The sequence below is a fragment of the Pholcus phalangioides genome, unplaced genomic scaffold (assembly GCF_987345545.1).
Source record: "Pholcus phalangioides strain wild (caught in Gottingen) unplaced genomic scaffold, Ppha-v1.0 ptg000004l_1, whole genome shotgun sequence".
In the NCBI taxonomy this organism is placed as follows: domain Eukaryota; kingdom Metazoa; phylum Arthropoda; class Arachnida; order Araneae; family Pholcidae; genus Pholcus; species Pholcus phalangioides.
The window spans coordinates 34,046,127-34,071,369 of NW_028301597.1; the positions used below are offsets into that span (position 1 = coordinate 34,046,127).

A 25,243-nucleotide genomic window follows, 5' to 3' on the forward strand; every position below is an offset into this window, starting at 1 on the left:
GACAACTCACGAAGTTGTAGAAACTGAAGGACATCTTTATGCCATTGGAGGGAACGATGGAAGTTCCAGCTTGAGCACAGTTGAAAGGTATGACGCACGGCACAACAAGTGGATGCTGGTAACTTCCATGACCCTACGTAGGAGCAGTATAGGAGCTACAGTGCTGGAATGCCCCAGCCTTGAAAGACTTTTAGGTGCTGACGGTTCATGAGAGGGGACAGCTAATTCATCAATTCATATAGGGATTTTTTTTCTCTTAGGACTGGTAATCTGGCACAGTATTCTTTCACTTGTTTATATCTGCATATGCTCATTGCGGACAGATTTTACATTGACTTTTTTAATTTAGTAAAAGGAATGAATTGTATGTGATCTTACATAAGGCATCTAGAATGAGAGAAATTGTATGTATGGAGTTATTTTCGATACATGCAGGGAGAGAAAGAGCAAAAACCATTTTACATAATTCACTTGATAATGGTGGTACATGTTATGTTTTTGAATATAACTTTTGTAAAAGCAAGTGCTTTTGTTGCTTAAAAATTAATAAGCATCTCTGAATGCAATGCATAGAAATGTTCAATCTAAGTTGTGCAGCAATAATACCATTTAAAGAAAGTGGTAAGTAAAAACATGCTGGGAATGAGATCGTTGAAGAGGAGCATTCACAAAGCTGGAAAAAAAATGGAATTAGATGATGTTCACATTGGATTTTAGTTTAACATGGAAATAGTTGTTATAATCAATAACTCTGAGTATTTGAAGTTGTGACACCTAAAAAATGAAAAATATGTATATGGCAGACAAGCAAAACCAATTACTTCAACAAGCATTTACTGATCACTCTGAACAAAATTTCAAGATTATTGCTCTTGGTGGTTTTTTACTCAAAGCATTCTGTAAAAAAGTTTTATGTGTGGTCTTTCAGTGTACTAACATTTAGGATTGATTTGACTTTTTTGATAAAATATGAAAAAAGTAACTCTTTACAATGAGACTTTAATTCAATTTTCTAGCCCCCCAAATTAACACACATATACATGATTAATTAAAAACATTTCCTTTCTAAAACACCCTCAAATGATACGGTTGGTAGATTATCCAATGAGATAACTTTGAATTGTTAAATCTAACACTCAACTGGTTGTAAACTCAAAGCATTTGCAATCGCTTTTGTTAAGAGCAAGACACCATGACTTCAACTTGAGGTTCATCCTCCGAAAGCAAATTCCTGTGACAAATGCTCTTTCAAGAGCCCTTTCACGGGAATCACTCCCTCAACACAGGCTTCTTCACAAATCGATCTAGGATGCAATAGCTAAAGATCATTGGGTGTTCTGTAATGTCGCTGAGCCATCTCATTCTACTTTTCTAGAAACTTGGCATGGACTTGGTCTCAAAAGCACTCTCACATACAGTTTAATGCTGTGCTGCTTTGTTCATGCTGAAGCAATTTGGTTTCTTTTCTGCTTGAAGATAGAGTTACAACTCTGCTACCGTCATGTTTAGTGATGTGAAAGACATGGATTATGAGATTGATTAATCATTGATCATGAGAACACAACTAAGAGCCAACATTCCAATACTATACTGTTGCCATTCTGCAACTCATACATTTGAATGTCAGCGGTCATGTCTGTCTGTATAAATATTATAAAAATCTTCAACACACCCCTCCTCCAACACAAGTACATGATTAATTAAAATGTCTTCTTTCTCAAATACTCTCTTAAGACTAAAATTGGTAGATTGAGATGATTTTAAATTGTTAAATATAGTCAAACCTCTCTATCTCATGGAAAACAATTCGAGAAATATTCTTTTGCATAACAAAAAACTTTGAGAAAAAAGTAAAACACTGAGCTATATATTTCACATGTTAATGAAATTATTATTTCAGTTACACTATATGCAAATACACTAAAATAAGTTTGAATGTTTTTTTTTGTTCAATTCAGATTTTATTTACATACCTTATTCAAAATGAACAGTAAGCTTAGAATGAGGCACATGTTTTACTCTTTGAGCCTTCACAATGACATCTATATTAGCAAGAGATGCAAATGTTTCGGGCCCTATCTTCTGTTTGTTCTAGAAATTGACGCAGCATGTTCACAGGAGGTTCGCCATTTTTCATTTACTTTTTTCTAGTTTCTCTGAATGATATTCTGCTGTATTTTCATCACTCCAGTCGGTGCATTCAGAAATAATTTTGGTATCAGTTAAAGAGTCACAAGTTTGTAGTGAACTATCCATTTATCCAAAATCAGAAATTTTTCATTTTTCCAAAATGAAATTTTTAGATTCAAGTGTTTGGTAATGTTACAATGTTCTGAAATTTCATCTTCAGAATTGTTGAGAATCATTGAAATTTGAGTGAAGCACCAGATCTGATCCGTGGAGATGAGTGGTTACAAACCCAGCTTTCTTGATGCAATTTTGAATTTCCTGTTGGCTGACTTTTTGCCCGAACAAGTGATCATAACATAGCATCCACCACTCGTCAATCACAGTATCCACCTACGATTGACAAGATACATCAACACAATGGGTTGTAATACAAATAATCTGTTCTTATCAGTTTCTTTCACCTGTGGAAAAAAGCCAGATTTATGCGGAAGAAAAGGGATTTTGGTGTTTTCTTTTTACCATTATTGTGGCTTGGCCTTCAACAGAGTGTTTTTTGAAAATTACTGATACAGAGGTGAAAACACTTGATTTAGTACAGTAAATGCAGGATTTTTTTTTTTTATACTTCGAGATATAGAGTTGAGAAAGAGAGGTTTGACTGTATATCATTCAACTGATATCTCTATTAACAATCACAAATATTCCATATGGATGAGTATGTTAGTGAATGACGAATTGAAATTCAGGAATTAGAGCAAGCATGATTTCTAATAAGAGACTGCACATAGTTTTTTTTTCATAACACTTTCAAACAAGTGAAGTCAGTATGGAATTAAGCAGAAACAAAATTATTGCACAACATTGAATAATTTCATTGAATAGTCATTTGCCAATCACATACCCAAATAAAAGAATTAAACTGCAGACTAGACTAACATTTCTGAAGAAAAACCCGGAAGTGAACATTGAATTTTTTCTTCACACCTATCCATACCTATTATATAATATAGGTTCTCATGGAAATAGGTAAGGGCTTGCTCATTCAATTAGGACTCAGTCCCCTAGAAGTTTTAAAATTTAAAGAGATTAGCTCCAAGAAATTAAATCAATTTCAGTTGTTGAATTGCTAGCGACTCTTATATCAAATCTATTACTTGGGATGGTAAATGAAGTAACATTTCTGAAGAAAAATTTTAATGCTATACAGTATAAGATAATTATCACTGCAAAAAAAAAAATTGAAAAAAAAAATTAAGAACAATATACACTCATTATATACATGGAATTTTCTGAATCAAGATTGTATTTGAATTTTTTTTTCTTAAGGTACATGTAACAAGTGTTTTTTATGCATTTTAATGTTTTTTTTACATAAAAGAAAAAAAAGCTGCTCTCTATCAACCTTTATATAAATATACGTATATAAATGTGTGTGGAACAAGGTATTTCGTTTCACTATAGGCTTTTCCAATGTGTGTTAGATGTGATAATGATAGGCTTTTATTGATGCTGTGATACATCCTCCGTTCTAGTCATATAAAGATTTACCGCTTTTTTTTTAATTTCTCGATTTCTACGAAAATATTTTCTAACTTTACGATGCAAGATGTTTTTTATGTAAACGACAGAAGAAATTGAACAAAATGAGCAAATGTTTTAAATGTTTATTATTAAATTTCTACAAACAGTGACTTTTTTTGTTGTTGAATTTCTTTAAATCTGTTTTGATTATTAAGAAACTATGTATTTTGTCAAATTGATAAGCCTACGTGATCTAATGGGCAATCGATTCAATGTCAAAGTCTTTATCGGCTATGTTCAGCATCAATGAACTGGAATTCAAATACACTCTGTTCTGGGAATTGGCAATCTAAAAATAAAACAAACATAAATATAATAGTATTTAAAAAAAAAGAAACAACAGTCAAAGCTTTTTTTTTCAAACTTAAAAATTAGTTTTTAAAATTGAAAATTTGTAACAGGGAAAGGCACTTAGAGATGGCATATTGTTCAGGACCAGAGAAATAGTTTGTACAAATGTGTCTGTATGTAAAATAGAGTTGACTAATATCAATGCAGTCAGACCTGGCTATAATGAACATGGATATTACAGATTTTTACATATAACAAACTCTTTTTCTGTGAATTTCATATTGCTTATCTATGCTATTTTGATTGCTTATAACGAACACAGATTTCAACAAAGTATGCCTACAACAAATTTTTGACAGATTTTCAAACATGGAAATTGTCACAAATTTCTTTGTGATGTTATCTAAATCTTAAATTTATCAATAAATTTATCGTTCTTCAAACGAGATAATGCCCCATTTTCCCCCCTGGAAGACATTCTGGTACAGTTGTTTTGGGCACAGTAAAAAATCCTATTTTGCTTCTCTTTTTCTAATTTTTCTGCTAGATATTATTTTGTTTGCGGAAAATCCCATTAGGAAGAAAGGATGGAGATTGCTTATTCACAAAAATCTAACCTCTTAACCACATTGAGTGCACCATTTCCATTCTCAAGATAGATTCAGACGTTAGTTGCGGTGGTTTCATTGTGTGCAGATCAATTTTGAAAATAGCCATGAGCAAAATGCTAGCTATACAGTTAATTGAAAGCAAAAATGGGAATTGAAGTATCAAAAAATACATATTCGGGTTCACTCAAAGTTCGTTATTCTTTCTTTAAATAGTGTGAAAAAGGTTTCCATGCTCTTACTAAAAAAAGCATTACATTTTGCATGCGTATTTGGAAAAAATGATTTAAATACAAGACATTCAAAGCCCACAGAAAAGTCAAGAAAAAAAGCATTGATATATATTTTTGGTGATTTATTCAATCAGTAAGGGTTCAATTAAATTTTTAATCCTCATTAAAATATATTATTTTAATCTTTTCATTGTAGGAATGGCCAGGTTAATGAAAAATGAGCATTGTGCATTTAAAATATTTATTTTTATTATTGATATATTTTCGTATATCGTATTTGTAGTGCAATTTGCTTAAATGCATCACGTTTCAAGTCAATATGGATATAACAAAGTTTGCACATAATGAATAGTGTCACTGTTTTTTCCCCACTTCATTATAAGTGGGACCGACTGCATTAATCTTTAAGGAAATGTTCATGTGAATTCGTTTTAACAAGAAAGAAGCAATTGAAAATACTTTTTTTTAGAGAAAAAAATATATTTCTATTCAAGAGAATGTTGTTTCATAAAGGTTAAATGTTAATTGATACACGGTTGTTGAAACCATTGAATCAGTTAAAAAAGATTAGCAAAATTAAGATAAACAAATATTGCAAAAAATGGTGTAAAGCCTGATGCCTTGAGGATGGAATGGGCTAACAAAATATGACATTATCTTCAGTTGTCTAGCAGAATCAATGCTCAAGTAGCCCTCAAGGTTATTTTGAATTTTACGTTTATTTTTAACCCTTTGTTGGGAGCAATATGTTGACTGCTTAGTTCTGGAGCAATGTTTTTTTTTTTAATGGGCATACATTCAAAAAGCATAATGAACACCTAATTAAGTTCATTTATATAACTGGCCACGTGATTAATATTAGGAGTGTCATAAGAAAAAATCCTACAAATTTATGCAAAAAAAAAACCAAACATCTAGCCTATTTGACAAAACTAGTTGATCAAATTTTAATGAAATTTAGGACATATAAAATACAGAGAATAAAGTAGAGTTAGAAAATTGTTTAAAAGTGTGTGAATTCGCATTATTAATGTATATTCAGTCATCTTCGAGAGGGGGTCTGTACTTTCTCCAGCAAAGCACCAATGTTTGGCTTTGATCGAAAATCATTCCTATACATTTTAATGTTGCAATATTTCATTTTACATTGTGTAACTTCTCGTGTCTTAATTTCGACTAAGTTTTATTTCATTTTCGGATACTGATTATAAATCATCTGAATATAAAGAATACTTATATATAAAGAAAAAATCATAAAATTGAATTAAATTACTCAAAAAATCATATTGAAGATGACATTATGTAGGCCATTGTTTTAACTTGAGCATTCCTCCAATATTTTTAAATACAAAAAAATACTCAATACATATACCAAAATTTTTCAATCAATATTGAAATCTGTGAAGAATCGAGATTGCAATGAATAAACTCAGAGATAAATTGATGTCAGGATGAGTTGACAGTGCAGAAAATGTATAGCTGTGATAAATCTGTACCACAACAAGTTGAATGTGAAAAACTGAGCGGCTATGATATTTGCACTACAAGTTCAGATGCAACGAGCTTTCCTGAACAAAACTTGAACTTCCCCACAGTAAAGGGTCAAGGAAGTAAGGTTGCATAGAGCATATCAAAAGGCAGCTACTGGGAGCGCCAGGTGTCAGCGCACCTAGCAGCAGGGCTGTCAGATCAAGTATGCCCCAATGGAGGGTTAACAGTGAAACTGCTTAAAATTAGTTTCTGCACACAGATGAATTTTAATAAAAGTTACCATCAAATGTTTACAACATCTAAGAACTAATTTTGAGGTATCTGTGAGCATTTCTTTCAACTAAGTGTGCCTTTTTTGTAAAGTGCTCTTTAAGGGAGGGTCTGTCACAGGGACTGAGGAAGAATATTTACATAGAAGTTTTATGTTCAAAATTACCAGACTATATGACATAAGAATCATCATCCTGCCACCTGGCAGTCCAGTGGTATGAGAGCTAGCCTCTGACTGAGCAGGGGTTCGGGCATGGATGTCTATTAACACTAACAAATTCCCTGGACAGATCTTGCGGATCTCGTGGGAAATAAGTGAAGGTTGCATTTATTAAAAAATATATATGTCATAGCTGCCAACTTTTGAAAATGAAAATTCGGGAGATTTTCGCACACACCCGTATTTTATGCTAAAACCACTCCCTAATAAATACAATAGGGATTTTTTCAAATAAAATAGGGATTTTCCAAACATAAAAGTTAAAGCGTAGGGAATAAAATCCCTACTCAAAAACTGAAGCCAAATTAAAATAGGGATTTTACACACATGGAAGTTAAACCCTTGGGAATAAAATTCCTACGCAAAAAACAAGTGAAATCGGAGGCCAAAACTTCAATGATGTAAAAATAAATATTGTGTTCAATCAGAAACGCTGTGAACAAACATTCTGCGCGAATGACCCCAAAATCATCGGAAGATGAAGGAAAACACCGTCAATTTTTGAAGAACACTGACTTTTTGTGACACTTGCTTGATGTTTTTTTTTCACTTCACGACTGATGATGGCAGTCTTTCTATGACCGATGTTTATGTCCGTAACACAACTTGTACAAAAAGGAAAAGTCAGCCCTCTTCTGGAACGTTTGATGAAAAAAAATTCATCGGAATAAGTATCTTTAAAATTGATTAAATATGTTTTTGATTATCATTATTCATGCTTTGTTATATCGCATGTACATAACTTCAACAAAAGAAATTTTGACCACATGTGCATCACCATAATCTTCAATTATTATCCAGGACTATTGGCTGCTAAGCCATTTTCCTGCACGATAAGACAAACAACTTTCTTGTTACCATCAGAGGGTTTGTAAAACTTCCTTAAAAAGGGAATTCCCCCATTTACGACGTGTGACGTCATTTCGAAAGGGAAAAAAAAGAGGCTTCATGCCCCACAAGAAATTCCTTAGGGATTGTTTTCATAAGCGGGGATTTTTTTAATGAAGTAGGGAATTTTTAGGGACAATTAGGGATTTTTGTGATTTTCGTAAAAATTCGGGAGATTTAAGAACTTTTCGGGAGATCGAGCGATGAAGATAAAATTCGGGAGACTTGGCAGCTATGATATGTATATAGCACAAAACTAAGTGAAAAAACAGCAGGTAGAATCTAGAAAGGTGGGTGGCAAACCAGTTATGTCATGGTACCAGAAGTAACCAGACATAACTGGTTTAAGAAGTAACCAGAAGTAAAGGTTTCTTAAAAAAAAAAAAAAAATCTATAAATCTTTATAAAAAAATTAAAATTTTTGATCCATATTTTTTCTTAAGAATAATCTTGTAGGCGACCAAACACATTGGAAGCATTGTAGAGAATGACATTTTCAAGTTCATACGACGTGAAAAAGTGTTGTTGCGACGTGAAAAGTTATTCTTGGAGAAAAAAACAACATAAATGCAGAGTATTCGTCATCAATAGTAGAAGTATCGTATCTCGTAGGCCCTGGAGGCATATTCACAAACTTTTCTGCCCCACGCTTTCCACATGAGGCTTGTGGTTCCGATTTTCATACAGTTTTACCATCTTTGCTAAGTAGAGTCGCCGTCTGACTCCTTGACTGGTCAAATTCGTCATCTGTGTCATCATCGGATGATAGTTCATTTTCAGAGACGTGATCGTCGATTTCTGCAACAACATCTTCCGACAATGCAAGCAACAATTGCTCAATTTATTTACCAGTAGGTCCATGATTAGCCATATCGCAGAGTTTGGAAATTTGTAACAAAACATGTAAGAAATAAATTGTGAAAACTACAACGTCCACACTCTAGGAAAGGGGGAAAATAAATGCGGGAAGCCAAATCTGGTAACAGAAACTAGAAAATGCTGAGAACAGTACACCACCTGTCATCGTCATTTATCGCGTCAACAGAGAAAGAAATACATACCGGAAAAGAATATGAGCATTAATTTGTTGTCACAGCTATAATAATTGAATAATATATTGGGAATTGCAGTTATCATCTTCCTATGCTCTGAAAATTCTACACGGGTCAAAAATGACCCGAACGACTTATGTGTAACTATTTTTACTGTAAAAAAACTACCATTTCAAAAAACAAATTACACATAGCTGAATATTCACTATGACAAAGGAAACAAAGTCAAAAAATATTTTTTAAAAATTCCAAAAATATAGTCTAACTACACGAAATAAAATTGAAATGGGTCAAAAAAGACCCGAACACCCTAGGAAGGTTAATATCACTTTGGGTCCTCACTGCAATTATATTCTGGCATCCCTGTTTAGCTTGAAATACCTGTCTATTACTATACTTACTTTAGAAAATCGCAGTGCCAAATCTCATTATTCAGAGGCCACACTCGAGGACCATGGGGCGATACATTGGAACAGCCCTGGAGATAATGTTCATTTAATGCGTTTTTCAGTTTTCATCTTGAAAACACGCAACCAACGGTGTCCACCATTGAAGATGGAGAAAGAAAACCAGGGTTACCGTCATCCCATATACGAGGGGCATCCACATGGGGGATGCATTTCATGGTATATCCACGAACATTAGGGAAGCCCCCACTGTTTATTGGTGAAAAAAGTACTCTAAGCCTCCAGGTTCCGGTGCTTATGTCGTGTCAAGATGGTGTACATAAACTGAAACTTTATGAATGCGCCAACACAATTTGCATTGCAGGGATTGAATTTGCAATTACAAAATTGATATAAAAAATTTTCTCTCAAGAAAGTGGCAAAACGAGCATATTTATGAAAATAAGGTAGCCGAAAGATTTTGGGAGGGGAATGCATGACTATGTCCCATAAAGGGAAATAGTTAATATGCAAAAAAAAAAAAATATATATATGCATGTGTCTCACACGGGTTATACAGTCTACAATATTAAAATCTGCAGAGCAGATGCCTCATAAATTGCAAGGCAAGGGAAAAGTTTGGTCGACCCCGATCTAGATGCAGATTATCAGAAAGCAAGCGAAAATAAATCAATCACTTTTAATTTGACATCTCCAAATTAAAGATCCTAATAATACGATACACACACAGGAATTATGTTTAAGTATGTTATGTTTAAGTTATGTTTTAAGTATGATGTGCGCTGATAGTTCCGAGTTGCATGCAATACTCTACTATACAACATGCAGAACCAAACAGCAAAATCAGTTTAGGTTTGCCCTTACAGTGCTGTCGAAAACTTCTCAAAAATCAACACCAAGATTACAAACCATTGAATGATCAACTGAACTATACTGTCATGATATACAGGACGATTCCCTCTTACCTAATTTTACTGGCGAACAATTAATCATAGATGCATACTTTCAGTTAGAAAAAGTATCCAAATAATGCAATCATATTGCAAGGGGATGTATAGTTATTAAAATGAAAAAACTAAGTTTCAAAAGTGTATTTTTTTATTTTAATAACTATACAACCAACCCTTTGTAATATGAATGACTTATCTAAGGTCTACACATTATTTGGAAAAATTTTCCAACTCGAAGAATGCCTCTAGGATCAACAGTCTACCAGTAAAATGTGCCAAAGGAAATTATGGAATCACCCTGTACCAAGGCTAAGAACAAGTAATAAATTTCATTTCAAATATAATTCTCAAACTGAAATTTTTAATACTTTGAAGTAAAATTTGCATCATGAAAAAAAATAGAATGATTGAGACGATACCTTTACAGAATCATTACAACAGGTGTCATAAAGTGCGCATAAATACCATCAGATTACTAAAGATGCCATCATGATACTAGTGACCATATAAAATATAAATTTTAAAAAAAGATGGGTGGGGAGTTTTCAACAATGTATGCTGCTGGTTCTGGTGTCACATGCATCATTTTGTCATGCCACACCAACAAACAGAACTGATCAGCAAAAATCAATGTAGGTTTGCCCTTACAGTGTTGCAGAAGACTTCTCAAACAAACACCAAGATTACAAACCTTTTGGTCAACTAGCGGTCATATTACCAATTTTCATCATATGGTATGCTGCTACACTGATAGTAACCCATTGCATTTAAAACTATACACACTCATTTCATAGAAAGTAAAAAAATGCAGGAATGACTGCGGGGGAGGGGGGGGGGAAAGGGGAGGGAAGAGAATTCAACCTTTTGATTATCTCTGCATCAAATACAGGGTGGCCATAAAATGAGTTTGCTGATGTATAAGCTCCTAGTAGTTGCAGAAATCAACAGATGCAAATGAATTTTAGATAAAGTGGAACTTCAGTTAACGAGCTTAATTTGTTTCAAGCCAACACCCTCATTACTTGAATCAAACTTCCTCATAGGAAATAATGGAAACTTGAATAATATTCTTTCTATAATTATTCATTTATATGAAAATGACTAACAAAAATATCATTCATTCAATAATGCAATACAATAATATAATAAATAATACAATATAAAAAATAATCCCATAAACATATTATACGATAATGTTTACAAATTACTACAAACCACCAGAGACAGAACAACTTGTTTAGGACAACTTATGAACTGCATTCACCGTCTATAAACTTATTCTTTTTGAGTGACTTTAAAAAGTAACCCTTTATATACCCTTTATGATTTGCTTTTGCCTTTTTCTTGGTTTTTTCGGAAATGGGAAATCACACTATCATTGGAAAGATTTATTACTCACATTGTTGCAACTTTATTTGGGGTGGTTATTTTCTACAAAGTTTTGCACAGATGATACGTTCTACACATCTCTTAATCACACTTGAAGAGAGACTCCCCTCATTTCTCTCGTTTTCCTCAGATGAGATACTGTGCATAAGCTCTTGCTGTTGCATGCAATAGAGATCCATCAGTTTGTGGATATGACCATGTTTCTCCACTAGTTCTTGAATGCCATTCTCATGCCCCTCTAGTCTCATGGTCTTTCTCACACAAGAACATAATTTTTTCAAAAATAGTGGCCATTATTCATGAGCTAGTCCTTCAGTCATGTTCAATAATGTTATCCCATAATCTTCATCCCATAGTTTCTCCAAGCAGAACTAAAAAAAACCTTCAAGCACACGTGTTGTTACAATGCTATAAATCTAGTTTCATATCATAAACAGTAACATTAGTACAGGTTTTCATTTTTCGAGTTAGGCACACTGATCCAAGACTATAGGGAAAATATTAACAATTAAAAATTAAAATTCACAATTTCACAGCACGTACATGGACGAAAGCAAAAACCATCAGCTCAGGTGTAATAAAGTGAAGATAAACAAAGTGCAAAAATTTTGCTTGTAATGCAAACCACAGCATGTCAATTGAATCAAAACTTGCCCAAAATGTTTGCTCATTAATCGAACTGATTGTTAACTGAAGTTCCACTGTATAGGTGTTACAAAGTAAAAAAGAAGGGAAAACAGAACCCTAACTCTTACAGTTACAATCACAGTGACAAAGTTTGAATTGAAACACCTTTTTTATGCACTGCTAAGGGATCAGCACATTGAAAAACCATGAATGGTGTTGAAAAAGTACTTGTAGCATAATAAACCTTGGAGCAAAACACAGACAATGAAATATATTAAGGGTCAGGAAGAAAAAAATTTTCAGTCGAAAAAGTAATCTAAACTAATGTCTGCACTTTTGTATAGCTTGGTACTGTCTCTTTCCACAAAGTAAAATAACTGAGGCAAAAATGCTTTCAGTTCGTTGTAATGAAAGAAAAAAGATTCAGCACAAAGGGGCACAATGTTCTTAGCCACAGCTTGTTTTTAGTCTCATAGAAAATTTTGTTTTATGGACAGAGTGTTCTTGCTTCCTGACCCTTCATATGGAAACTGATGCCAATCACATTACTACAGCAGAAAGTTCCCCCACCAACCCTTTGACAAGATCTTTGTCTGTATTAGGGGTCTTCAATGCATAGTCCACAAGCCACATTTGGCTCTCTGAGCTTTTTGTCATGGCCCAATGATCAATTCCAGAAAATTGTTGAAAACATTGAAAAATGATTAATTCTAGAATAAATGAAAGAAAAAATTCTAGACACTAAATGAAAAAAAATGAAATAGTTCTAGAATTGATGAAAATTTCAAAATTGCCGAAAGAAAAAAATCTTTAAATTTTCAAATAATTTCAGAATAAAAAAACAATGTATGAATCAATAAGTATAATTTTGTAATTTCAGACAAAGTTATTTCACAATCAATAAAATGATATTTGCATGATTATTGAAAGAAATGACTTCAAGATATATTGAGAAGCAAAATAATTTCAGAATTATTGAAATAATTAAAGAATCACTTAAAGTGATTTCAGACTGCAATTAATCTCAATTTAATAATTAATCAAAAACTTTTTTAAAATAAATGAAAAAAGTATTTAAGAATTAATCAAAATTGGTAATTAATAAAAAATAATTTCAGAATAAAAGTCCAATGATTTTTTCCCCTATTCAACTCTGGGCACCATTGCTCCACCCCCCCCCCCAATTATATTAAGATATTACTAAGTAACATGAGTTGTCGGCCCACAGGCTACATGGAAAGTTTCGCCTTGGCCTGACACGTTTGAAAGGTTAAAGAGCCCGGTCTGCATTCCTACCCTAGAATTTATGATGTTACATTTGATTTTTCAGAAAAAATCATATAAGGTGACACCACCTCCATCAGGATATCTGAATTTAATGACGAGCTGCAAGTGCTAAGAGATTGGTGAAGAGCAAAATCAAATTATTGCAAAAATCTAGTAAAATGACTACTTCAAAAAATGCCAGTTTTTGTTATTGCAAATGAAAGGCTACATTTCTCCTGAACTATAACATTGATATCGCTTATTGCAGGCTCTTTCAAAAGCTGGTGGAATGGGCAAGTTTTTTTGGTAAATTTCATGAATTATAGCTAGAAGGGTGTATGGAGAATTGGTGGTTTCAGAATTTAGTAACAGTTTGATTTTAAAATTTGTCACTCTTTCAGCGCTTGTAGCTCGCCAATAAATCCAGATATTCTGGTGAAATTAGTCTCACTATAGAGGATTTTTTTTTCTGCTCTCTCCAACTATGTGCTTAATTTTCATGTTCATCTTTCAGAAACCCAATTCCAGGTTTTTTAGACTCGATACATTTTCCTCTTATTGTGACTCAAAAATAGTTTGAGATAGGACAGGATTGGTAGAGCGTTTCATGTTACACTTGGGTTCATCTATCATTCCCCTTTTGTTTGGCAAATTAGGTCATGCTCACCCTGTATAAGCAATTATCACAGCAAAGCACCAGGGAAACACCAACCAAAGACAATTTAGCTACTTACTGTTCTAGCCACAGCTTGTGCAGCTCGGATCTTACGTAATTTCAAGTAACCAGGATTTTTTGAGATAGCATCTCCAAGGTAAAAAACAAAAGTTAAGGTTTTTCTTTGACATGAAGTGGCGAGAGAAAGCCATTTATAACTGTCTAATTGGTATAAGCACATGAATTATCAAAATTTTCTAGATTGCACTGAACATAAAAAAAAATTTGAGTTGCAAATGGCAGTCAATTGATAAAAAAAACAATAAGAGACATTAAAATTAACTATAGTACAATGCATTTTAAGAGAAAATCTACGACACACACATCATAGAATGTACTCAATGAATAGAAAATCCCTCCCATTGTGGGGGGAAAAAATAAAAAAAAATATTACACGAAACAAAACAATGATATTAAGGCTACAAATTCTGAATTGGTCCGAAAACATAAAAGTAAATTTTGTTACTGACATTGATGCAAAGCATCTTTTTACTATCTCTTATCTTCATTCATTTTTAAACCTGAACCCATCAATTTCATACATGTATCTCTATTCAAATAACTTTCAGAGGGATTTTTATAGAGAACACGTATTCTAAAATCATATAGACAAAACACAACAATTTCTTCATTAATTCTTGTAATAAGCTAAAGTTATGTCCGGAACTGTATTCCACAGCAGCAAGATAAATTTATTTTATATTCACTGTAAACTTAACTATGCAGAAAGGCAATGAAGTTTAAGTATGAAACTTTCACAGAAATTCTAGACATATTTAAAAGCAAAGAAATTACCTAATGTTACAGTAGGCAAAAGAGTTGAGGTTAATCTCTGATACAGGAAAACAGATATTATTTTGACAGTCCAAGACAAATTTTGGAACAAAACAAAATTTTAAGAATTTTTTCCCTTCATCACCTTTTTACGATACAGGAATACAACTACGATACAACTACAGTCGATGCTCGTTTACAGACATAAAAAATTAGTTTGTAAAATTTAGAGTTACCAAATATGAAAGATGCTTGAAGGAATAGTTATTATTTAGGACCAGAAAATTACAATTTAAAAATGTGCGTTTCATAAATCACAGGTTTTTAAAATCAAGTATCAACTGTAGCTTTAAAATACATTGGGATGTGTTATTTTCTAAAAGACAGTAAAATACAAACAATAAAATACAAGGCAATAAAATACAAAGTTTTTCAAGCTTAACCTCAAGTAAAATAAAAATCTTATTCAATTGAGTCTTGCTTTTACTATTCCTGTTTTAACAATTTCATTAAGATTTTACCATGTTCAAAAGCCTCAGAAATTGTAGGCTGCCCGATAATCATAATAGCAGAGAATTTTATGCCATATGAAAATGAGAGCAATATCATTCTTTTAGGTTTACATTGCAGTACCTGCAGCAACTATGTGCATAGTACCGTTGAAAGCAAACCATTTCATCATATTTTTCAAACAATTTAAATAAAGGCGATAAAAACCTAATTGATGTGTGTGTGTGTGTTTTGGAGAAATTTATGCTTTAAAACAAAAGATTCTATTAAATGTTTATAAAAGTGATATGAAGCACAAAAATTTTTTGGCAGAGAAGACTGAAAGGATATCATTTTGGCTACTTCGGCTTCACCTTCAGCCTGCACAATTTTTTGTTGCCTCTCTTGTTTCGCCTGCTCTACAACAAAGGCTGCTCTTTGGGCTTCTTGCTGAGCAACCTAAAGTAAATAATATAAAGACTATATAGTTGGTAATACCCTATTTAAAACAAATATCAGAGAGAGATTTAAAAAACAAAACACTTGATCAAACGTTTGTGAGAGAAGAGAAACATTTTTCTCTCAACTCAGTAAATTTCTAAAAATTCCATGAGAGAAATGTTTTTCCCCCCTTCAAGAATTTACAAGAATGTTCCAAAGTACAAATGAAAATTAGTGAACAAAAAACAAACAAAATTGGTTTTATGGTTCTGTAGTATGTAAGGAAATGTGCAATCTAGATATATTTGTGTTAAGGTGCAGATGGCTGCAGACACCAATGCTTTTTCATTTCTGTTTTCAGCTAGCAACTCCATTGTGATCTTAACAACCATGACTGTTCAAGTTTCAAGGACCATTGTTATTTCTGTGTGACATCATCATGAGTTGGTCCCGACGGCCTCGACCTATCCTGTTTTGGCAGAGGTAATTTTCTTCCATTTCCTATGATGTCACTTAAAACCAAAGCTGGGGATCGGTTGGTTGGCTCTTTCGGTTGTCGGATCAGTTTTGCCATGATTTTCCCCTCTATATAAAGAAGGTGTGCCATCGTGCAGATGTCAATTTCTGTATACTCAGTTACAGTCATGCTACAAACTGAGCTGTTTCTAAGGCAACTGATATAATTGTTAGGCCTATTTTTGAATTTTAAAACATTTAAGATGACAGACGAGATCAAGATGAGGCCCGGTGCATCACAAACATTAACTATAAAATGAAAACAGAATAAATGATACGAGAGGATCAGAAATGCTAGTTTTGAAGAGAAGAGAAAAAAAAAGAAAAAAGAGAAGAAGAAGAGAGAGTCTATTTCACGTCAAGAGACACTAAAAAAAAGTACAATAAGTTTGCAGTGACATACTTGTTTAGCTTCAACTGCTGCGGTATATTCTTTACCAAAGCTCAATTCAGTAATAGACACATCATCAAGGATGAGATTGAAATCTCTAGCTCGCTCTATCAATTCCTTCCTCACTAATAAGGACACTTGCTGTCTTTGCGTGATAAGCTGCGATGCATTGAATTTAGCAACCACACTTTTCAAAACCTGAAACAATTAAGATATTTTGATATCACAATAACTAGGGGGAATACACATAAATATGGGATGCATTTCAAAACATAGCTGCTTATTATATTTTTGCGTTTTTGCAAGTTGCCTATTCTCACGAGTCGTAGATTTTATTGTAAGGTGCATCATAGTCGTCAGTGACTTATCAAAACATATATCAAGAACTTTTAAATTACTCTAATAAAATCTCTTTAAAAATGTAATCAGACAAGAAAATTGAAATGATAAAAACCAACCCTTCAACTGCTCCCATCAGGAATGAGTGAGCTTAGCATGCTGCCAAATAACTTATTGATGAATTGATGATTACTAATAAGTGACATTAGTCATTACTAAATGATGATTACATAATAAAAGGTTTTTCTCTCTGGCGCACACAGAAATATACATTTGGCTGCTTGCACAGTTTAAAGGTTAAAAGTTCACTCAAATGATAAATGAATCATAAATATCTTGACAAGATGAAAGTTGGGCCAATCACAAATATATAAGTGGATAAAATCTAAACTGGAATTTCCCTCCTGAAAAGTGGGGTGTAACTGAGTAGTCCTCGAACAATTATTGGCAGGTGGTTTTGTATGTTTGCAGTATCGTACCTCTTCTTGTGTTGTCTGCATAAAAACATAATTTGTAACTGAAAAAGACAAAGTCTGAAATTTCAAGGCTGTATATATGCACAGTTCAGGGAAGAAACACTCTCAAAAACTCAAGTGTGCGATTAATGTAATTTTTTTTTGGCAAGATGTGATGCTATTGAAAATGAGCCCCCACGACCACAGATGAGCATCACCACAGAAAAAAATATTGTAGGATTCCAAGGGCATTTTGATGGTGGCTTTTCCTTCATTAGTAAGAAATGATAAATACTGTTAGCTTCTGATGGAGGCAAAAACTACTTATTTCAAAAAGCAACATTGGCTACAAAGCAGTGATGTCATTCTTCTCTACAATCTACAACTATGCAAGGCATCACAATGAAACTTGAATACTACATATGAATATGCATCATGTACACATTCCTCTGAGGAATTTCTAAAAAATTGATACACGTTGAAATGTGTTGTGCGAGTGCATGTATATGCATGCAGGGTTCATACAGGATTTCTTAAATAAAAATTAAGCAGTTTTTAAGGACTTTTTAAGTAGTTCTAAGCAGTTTTTAAGGACTTTTTAAGGTGTTCCAAGCAGTTTTTAAGGAGTCATGGCAAACTTCATAACTTACAAGTTTTGCATCAAAAAAAAAAAAACAAAAAGAAAAAAACGGGACACATATGCAAATTTATATATATATATTTTTTAATTTACAAAACAAATTTTCCCTCTTCTCAAAAATATAGACGTAGAAGTGCTTCAGAAACTACAACTTTTGATTTGTCACCCAGCATCATAAATATTCATAAAATAATCAATCCACATACATACTTTTCTGTTGTCACGAAAGTGTTCTAAAACCTTCAAGTTTCGGTCAAAAATAACTCATCACAGAATTTTTATAATTTATGTGATGCTAAGTGATATTCATTTCTCCCTCCCCCAATTAAAACAAACCCTCCCAAAATAAAAACCTCACAAATTTTTCTTACAAAATTATTTATTATCACGAAAATGAGAAACTTTGCCTGGTTTTAATTTATAAAAAAATTGCCACGTTTTCAAGACAAATAAATTCAATTGGTCGAATGGTCGACGTTGTTCGAGAACCTTTTCCCATCTGAAAGATCCTATCTCACCCTCCAAAGAATCTGGTATCTACGTCATCCCATGCAAGAATTGCGAAAATGGATATATTGGCCAAACTAGGAGAAATCTAAATATTCGAGTTTTCGAACACCGAAAGCATGTTGAGAAGGGACGGACGGATAATTCGGCTACTGCCCAACACTGTTAGCAACATTCACATTACTTTGATTTTGATAAAGCGTTTGTTTTTAAAAAAGCAACACACAATTCTGAATTGAATTTTCTCGAGGGATACTTCATCAGAACATGCCAGAATTTCCTCGTTAATGATGGAAGAAACACGCCTCCCATTTCATCAGCTTGGACAGGCTTTATTAACCTCAGTCGTGACAAAACTTTCAACACTTTGCAACAGATGGCTCCCCAATTCACATCCAAAGACCACTCGGACGCAGCAAATACAAAGGTGAACTCTTCGGATGACCAGACGTAAACATCACCTCTCCACGACTCATTCGTGGGAATTCTGACCACGAGGTCTTGATGACGGCTCTCCATTGAAGAGCCGAAAGGTGTCGACCATTCGACCAATTGAATTTATTTGTCTTGAAAATGTGGAAATTTTTGTATAAAATTATTTATATTTGCAGCAACTCTTTATTCATCTCTCGCTCAAAGTGGATCAACACATACACAAATTCTTAAAAATTAAGTTAAATTTTCCTTCTTGTTCTTCAGAAATAGACTGTTGCAGAATGGGAGCAAATTTCAGGACATTCAACATGATGTTTGGCGATTTAGCACTCGTTATTTGGCAACATTAGCAATTAAAGACTCGTTATTTGGCGAAATTTACACAAATCAACTCATAATTCGGCGAAAACTAGCTCTTTCATTCATGAAATGAATTTTTTCTCCCACGAAACATCAGGATTTGATGCAATGACGATCGACCATAGTAGTTTCTGCTGCTTGCAGCGGCGACTTTTTTCTTCTTCTTTTGAAAACGGAAACCACGGTTGTTGAGAAACACTGGACTAGAGTAAACCATCTTCAGCTGTAAGATCAAAGATATGATTGGGGTTTCATGATGAAAAGCCCGATGAGGGGCTGATAATTTGAATAAGGAGCTGCGGTTACCACAATCAGATTTTTGGGGACAAAATCGAGAGCGGGAAAATCCAATATGCATCTAAATTCAATTTCAATCCTCCAAATTTTGTAGAGTACTGAAAATACTCTTTCAAATTTTACGTAACTTTTCTTTTTCATAAGATAAAATACCGCTTCAAAAATAAAAAAATTTCAAAATAGTATTAATTAAATTTTTTTTTTAAAATACCTCCCCTTAAAATTTTGGAGAATACAATTATTTTCTCGGATAATTCTAAGTGCGACTATGGAAGATGGGAGGAAGGGGTGGTGCTGAAGTAAGAAGGAATAAAACATGCTCCCTAGTATAAAAGTATTTCGAGGAGTTTCCAAGTACACAAAAAAAAAAAATATGGACGCAGAAAAATATGAATACACATTATAGGAGCAAGATGTTAATTTTGGCGCAGAGTTCAGTTCCCACCACTGGTAGTAACATCATTTTCTGCCAGGAATGACAGTTAGAACTCCTTTATTTCAATTTATTTATTATTGATTATTTTCCTACGTGTTGTGCTATTTTTATTCCTCTAAAAAATTATAAAAAAAAAAAATCCCATTTTATCTTATATATAAATGTGAAAGTATGTATGTTCTTTACACAAATCTACAATTTCAGACTGATCACCGCCAAATTTTGTATAGACAGGACCATAGGCTACTTTAAAAGTTTGTCAGAGCTGGGAAAATGTCCGAAATGGGTGAAAAACCATTGGGCAACAATGGTTCCTGGGCCCCAAACAATTGCTTTCGGAATGCTTACTTCGGTTACCGTGGTTCCCTAACAATGCGTTTCAGATATGCACATGCCTTTACAATGGTTTGTCACTTCTTTGATGCTGCCAGTATAACAGTTTATTCCTTTATAATAGTTTGCCACTTTTTCAATCCTCAGAGCAATTGAAAAAAGAACTCGGGCATTGCCAAGTATTATGGATAGTATAAAAAATAACTCTATTATAGCTACCACAGATGTCTGAGGTCATGGTTTCAACTCTTCCTCCCTTTTTGCAACCAATTTCCTTCTCACATGGTTTTTTTTTTTACACTTGGTTCTAACCTGAATAATTTAATTGAAATTTATCAAAGGAAAATAAAAATTGGATTGTTTTAATAAAATAACAGGGAGACATTTTAATGCTCACAATATGAGATTTGAGTAGGTGCTATTATTATAGGGGGAAAAATGAACAAGATGAATAGAAAACAAATTACACCAATGATTAAAAATATATAGTAATAAAAAAAGAGAAATATCTATACTTCATTACTTTGCAAGTAAACTATACCTCATTGCAAATGGAAGGCAAAACTCTTTCATCATAGTCTGTTCCAAGCATTCTGTAAACAGTAGGCAATTTTGTTGCATCTGGACGAGCAAGAACTCTCAAAGAAATATTCACCATCTGGAGATCTGCATAACATGAAATATCCAAAAACTAACCTAAGTAAGTAGGGTTTTCTGAAGACAAATAACTTTTTCAAAAACTTCTAAATAAAGTAAATAATTTTGTAATAAATTCCTTAAGAAAAATTCAAATTGAACTGCAATTGCCAAAAGAATTCTCACGTAATAAATTTTCACATAATAAAAATTACTTTCAACTGCAGACAAAGATTAATATCAGATGGTGAATCTGATTCGGCATAAAATTGGTTATAAGTGAAACCAAATAACTACAAACATGTATTGCTAGCAATTACTGAAAGTTTTGAAAGTATAAAAATGTTATATGATACTGCACCCTTGACTTGAAGAACAGTGGGCACGGTAGCGATGGTAAATTACAACTAAGTGGTTCATCCGAACAATGCTAAATTTGGTACGATTTTGGATGAATGATTATTTTAATAAAGACATGGTCATACTTGTGTCAGTGATGAGCAAATAAATGTTCCATGGATAAGTAGCTTCACCATTGGCAATGATCACCAAAAATCGGAGGCTGGTCAAGTACCTTTCAGCTTTCAACCTAAGTCAAAGGTGCCACCTTCCTTCTCGATCTTCCAATCCATTTGACCAAACATTGGGCAAAAAACACCAACAGCCACATGTGGTGTTCTGGATGAAGTGTTCTGGAAAAACCAGTTCTTCTTGGCAAATATTTGAAACGGCATATTGGGCCAAGCTTTGCCAGTGTGTAACCAGCCTATGCAGTTGCTACTTCTTTGCATCAGTGAAAGGCAAATATTTGTGAATGAATATTGGGCCAGCCTTGACAAGAGTGTGGCCCTGGCTCAATTCATCACAGCTTCCAAACTTGCCAAATAAGAATTAGGGAGATTTTCAAAAAAGGATCCAAATTTTACATTAAAAAAAATAATAATGGGAGATTTAAAAACTTTTTAGGAGTCCAGGAAATAGAGCTGAAATTTGGAGACTTCAAAGCTATGATTTAGCCTATTATGCACACGCACAAAAAAAAGATACATAAAGAGAAAAATATTTGAATTGTGAACAATCACAAATACTGTTTCTGAGCATCCAAAATGTGTGTGTGAACCAACATTTCTCAGGCCAACACCACCACAAAGATTACATACCTTTACTACCGGTAGGCGAGGAAATTTTTCTTGGCTTTGCTCTGATGTCATAAATGATAGGATAATGGAACCAAGGTATTCTGAAATACAATTAAAAAATTAGACAAGATTATAAATAAGTTATGGTTATCATTTAAGTTTTGCAATTTTATTTGGTTAAATGGATAGGTTATAAGCGACTCAACTAGCGTCACATAATACATGAAACCCAAGCGCACGCCTCTTCTCTGGGCGCAATTTTATAATAAGCTTGAAAGCTAAGATATAATGATCACCAGTTTTTTTCTATTTTTGACGGAATGACGGGTCATTGTAATGAGTATAGACGCATATTTGTTACTGCCAAAGCCGAAATCAGCCAGTTTGCAAACTGGCAGACCCAGTTGACCCTTCTCCTAACCAGATCATGGCCTGCCACTCTTTCAATGAAGAGATTTTAAATACAAATACAACACCACAACAGGCAAAATGCCCAACGAGGTGGCTGAGAGAAGCTTAGCAGGTGGTTGAAGACCTGGGCCACGCTGGAAGCTGTGCAAGTATGTGTTGTGATCCTAACGTGAAGTCTGATTCTGTGCAATGCTTGTCATGTATAGTGCAGCCATCTGCCATAAATTTTTCTAACCATGAGTGAAGTGTGAGTGAACCATGAGTGAAATGATTCATTCAATAATTGTATCATTGTAGGCCTGTTGCTCTCTGCTGCTCAGTTGACCTGGCAAATGTCCGAATTTCGGGCTTTGGCTGGCCCTTATGATACATACATTCCAATTCCCTTGATCGTTAGGGTTGCCATAGCTAACCATAACAATTACCGTTAGCTATGGGTAATTAAAAATGATCATAATTATCACAAAAAATACGCTAGTGTGGCAATGACAACAAATCATAAGAATCAATATATAAGGGAGGGCGAAAGCCAGAAATTCAAGCATTGACTAGGTCTACTGGGCCAGCCAGTTCAGTCTTTGGCAGTAAGATATTAACTTGAAAAATTATACAATTATTAATCATTGAAACTCACCGAAAATGGAGTCCTTCAGCATAAATTTCTTCCTTTACACCACCAATGCGACTGAATATGATAGATCTATGACCTCCATCAACTAGGAACACATAAAATTCATTTTAAAAATAATAAACAATCATAGAAAAATAATTAATTAAAAAAATACTTTTAGTTCCTAAAATAAAACAGGTACATTTTATACAATGAGAGAAATTCAGCATACGGGTGGCATGGACTTCAGATACCCTTTAGGTTTTCAAATGTTGGCACCTTATTGTTGAAGGTGTTAAATTGCTTCTATTGGGCCGAGGCCTAGCAAACAGTGTACTGTCCATTCAATCTCATAGATGCATGTGCAGATTTCAATTTATTAAGTGAATTATTACATGTGTGGGTAAAAAAAAACAGATGAGCAGTAAAAAAAAATCTTATTTCCCTACGTTATGTCTTCGGATGCTCTAGGGCAGCAGTTCTCAACCAGTTTTGACTCGCGGAGCCCTTTCTGGTATATAATTTCTATGGAGGAGCCCAGGCCTATTTTTTATTCATTCATAAGTTATTTATTATTCAAAAATATTTATTTTTCCCGAACTCACTGGTTTTTTTGTGTTTTTCTCGAGCTGCCGCGGAGTCCCTGGGGAGTTCAGACAGAGCACTGGTTGAGAACCACTACTGCTCTAGGGGTTGCAACATGAGATCTTGGCGCCCATAACGGTTTTTGAACTCCATATTTTCACCCAGACTATGTAATAGTTAAAGAAATTCCCAATAAAGAGCTGTTGTTATACCCACTAATGGACCAAAATGAGCTCGAACACCATTAAAGAGGAACCCAAAAGTTAACATTATCATGACATGAACATTATCACTTTAAAACAAAGGGAAAAAATAATGATGAATCCCGCAATTGCCTAGGACATCTGAACTCTAACCACTGTGAGGAATAATTTTAAGAGTGGAAAGGCCATTGCATTATCTCTCCCCCCCCCCCCAAATACAATTCTCACCATTTTTGCTTTTTCTTCAAGCTAAAAATTTGCTATAGAGGGACCTTGTTCCAGGATGGGGGGGGGGGGGGGGGCAATGTATCGAATACATGCACTGATCCATACAAAATCAATAGTATTCTTAATTATTTTCTTTCTACATTATGCTATGCAAGCGTCGATTTGGTAGTATAGTAGCCCTTTGAAATACAGTCGAATCCCGTTATAACGAACTCCAAGAGACCGGAGAAATCACTTCCTTATAACGAAATTTCGTTATAAAGGAATTCCAGATTATACATTGTTCCTATGTTAACTTATCAGGGGATTCGAAAAGTGTTCGTTAAAACAAGATCTTTGTTACAACGGTATTCGACTGTAATACTTATCTCACCTGTATAGACGGATTGAGAAAGGCCATAGGCCAAACCTCCAGCGGCGGCAAGAAGCTTGAGGCCCGTGCCTAGGCCTCCACCTCCTTTGGGAAGCTTGCTGGCGAAATCTTTCAGCTGTTGAGCCATTTCTACTTAATAATTATCAGAGATAATTATAATATACTAATTATACCAGATTATGAATTTCTGATGTAATTCAACTCGCTTGGGTCACGCCGGGGAGAACTTTCCTCCTTAAATCCTTATTTTGGACCTTTGCAGATATTTGGTTTTTCCACCTTTGTTTTTTTGTATTTTAATGAATAAAAAGAAAAAGTTAAAATAGGCAGAACTTTCAAATTAAACTTAATAAACTGCTTAACCAACACGAAAAATAATGAGTAATATGTTGTTTACCATGTTCATAAAAGTAAATCTTCCAAAATTGACAAAAACAGACAAAATGGCTTTTGGGTGATATGACCATACGTCCCGTATTTCTAAGGACATTCTCGTCGCAATGCAAAAAACAGTTGGGCCATGTTGT

General features: G+C 33.9%; 2 protein-coding genes and 2 non-coding genes across 8 annotated transcripts in view; 1 reads left to right on the plus strand and 3 right to left on the minus strand.

Moving 5' to 3' along the window:
* Positions 1–3,821, plus strand: part of LOC149087125 (kelch-like protein 17) — an 86,989-nt gene extending 83,168 nt beyond the window's left edge. For 3 of the 5 annotated variants that reach the window (XM_089231375.1, XM_089231378.1, XM_089231376.1), the window contains exon 12: positions 1–402. In XM_089231375.1, the coding sequence (XP_089087501.1) occupies positions 1–211 (211 nt within the window). In that variant the 3' untranslated portion in view covers positions 212–402. The other 2 variants (XM_089231377.1, XM_089231379.1) reach the window with 1 other exon arrangement.
* Positions 3,779–25,132, minus strand: Phb2 (prohibitin 2). The gene is made up of 8 exons (XM_089231382.1): positions 24,717–25,132; positions 23,352–23,433; positions 22,328–22,407; positions 21,073–21,197; positions 16,742–16,927; positions 15,733–15,840; positions 14,138–14,215; positions 3,779–4,000 (listed from the first exon to the last, which is right to left on the minus strand). The coding sequence occupies exons 1-8, from the start codon at positions 24,841–24,843 to the stop codon at positions 3,905–3,907; spliced, it is 882 nt and encodes a 293-aa protein (XP_089087508.1). The 5' UTR covers positions 24,844–25,132; the 3' UTR covers positions 3,779–3,904.
* On the minus strand, positions 9,980–10,094 carry LOC149087128 (small nucleolar RNA U85). The gene has a single exon (XR_016192629.1). It is a non-coding gene; the product is annotated as a small nucleolar RNA U85 (small nucleolar RNA).
* LOC149087129 (small nucleolar RNA U85) lies at positions 10,584–10,857 on the minus strand. The gene has a single exon (XR_016192627.1). It is a non-coding gene; the product is annotated as a small nucleolar RNA U85 (small nucleolar RNA).
* Positions 25,133–25,243: the final 111 nt, after the last annotated feature.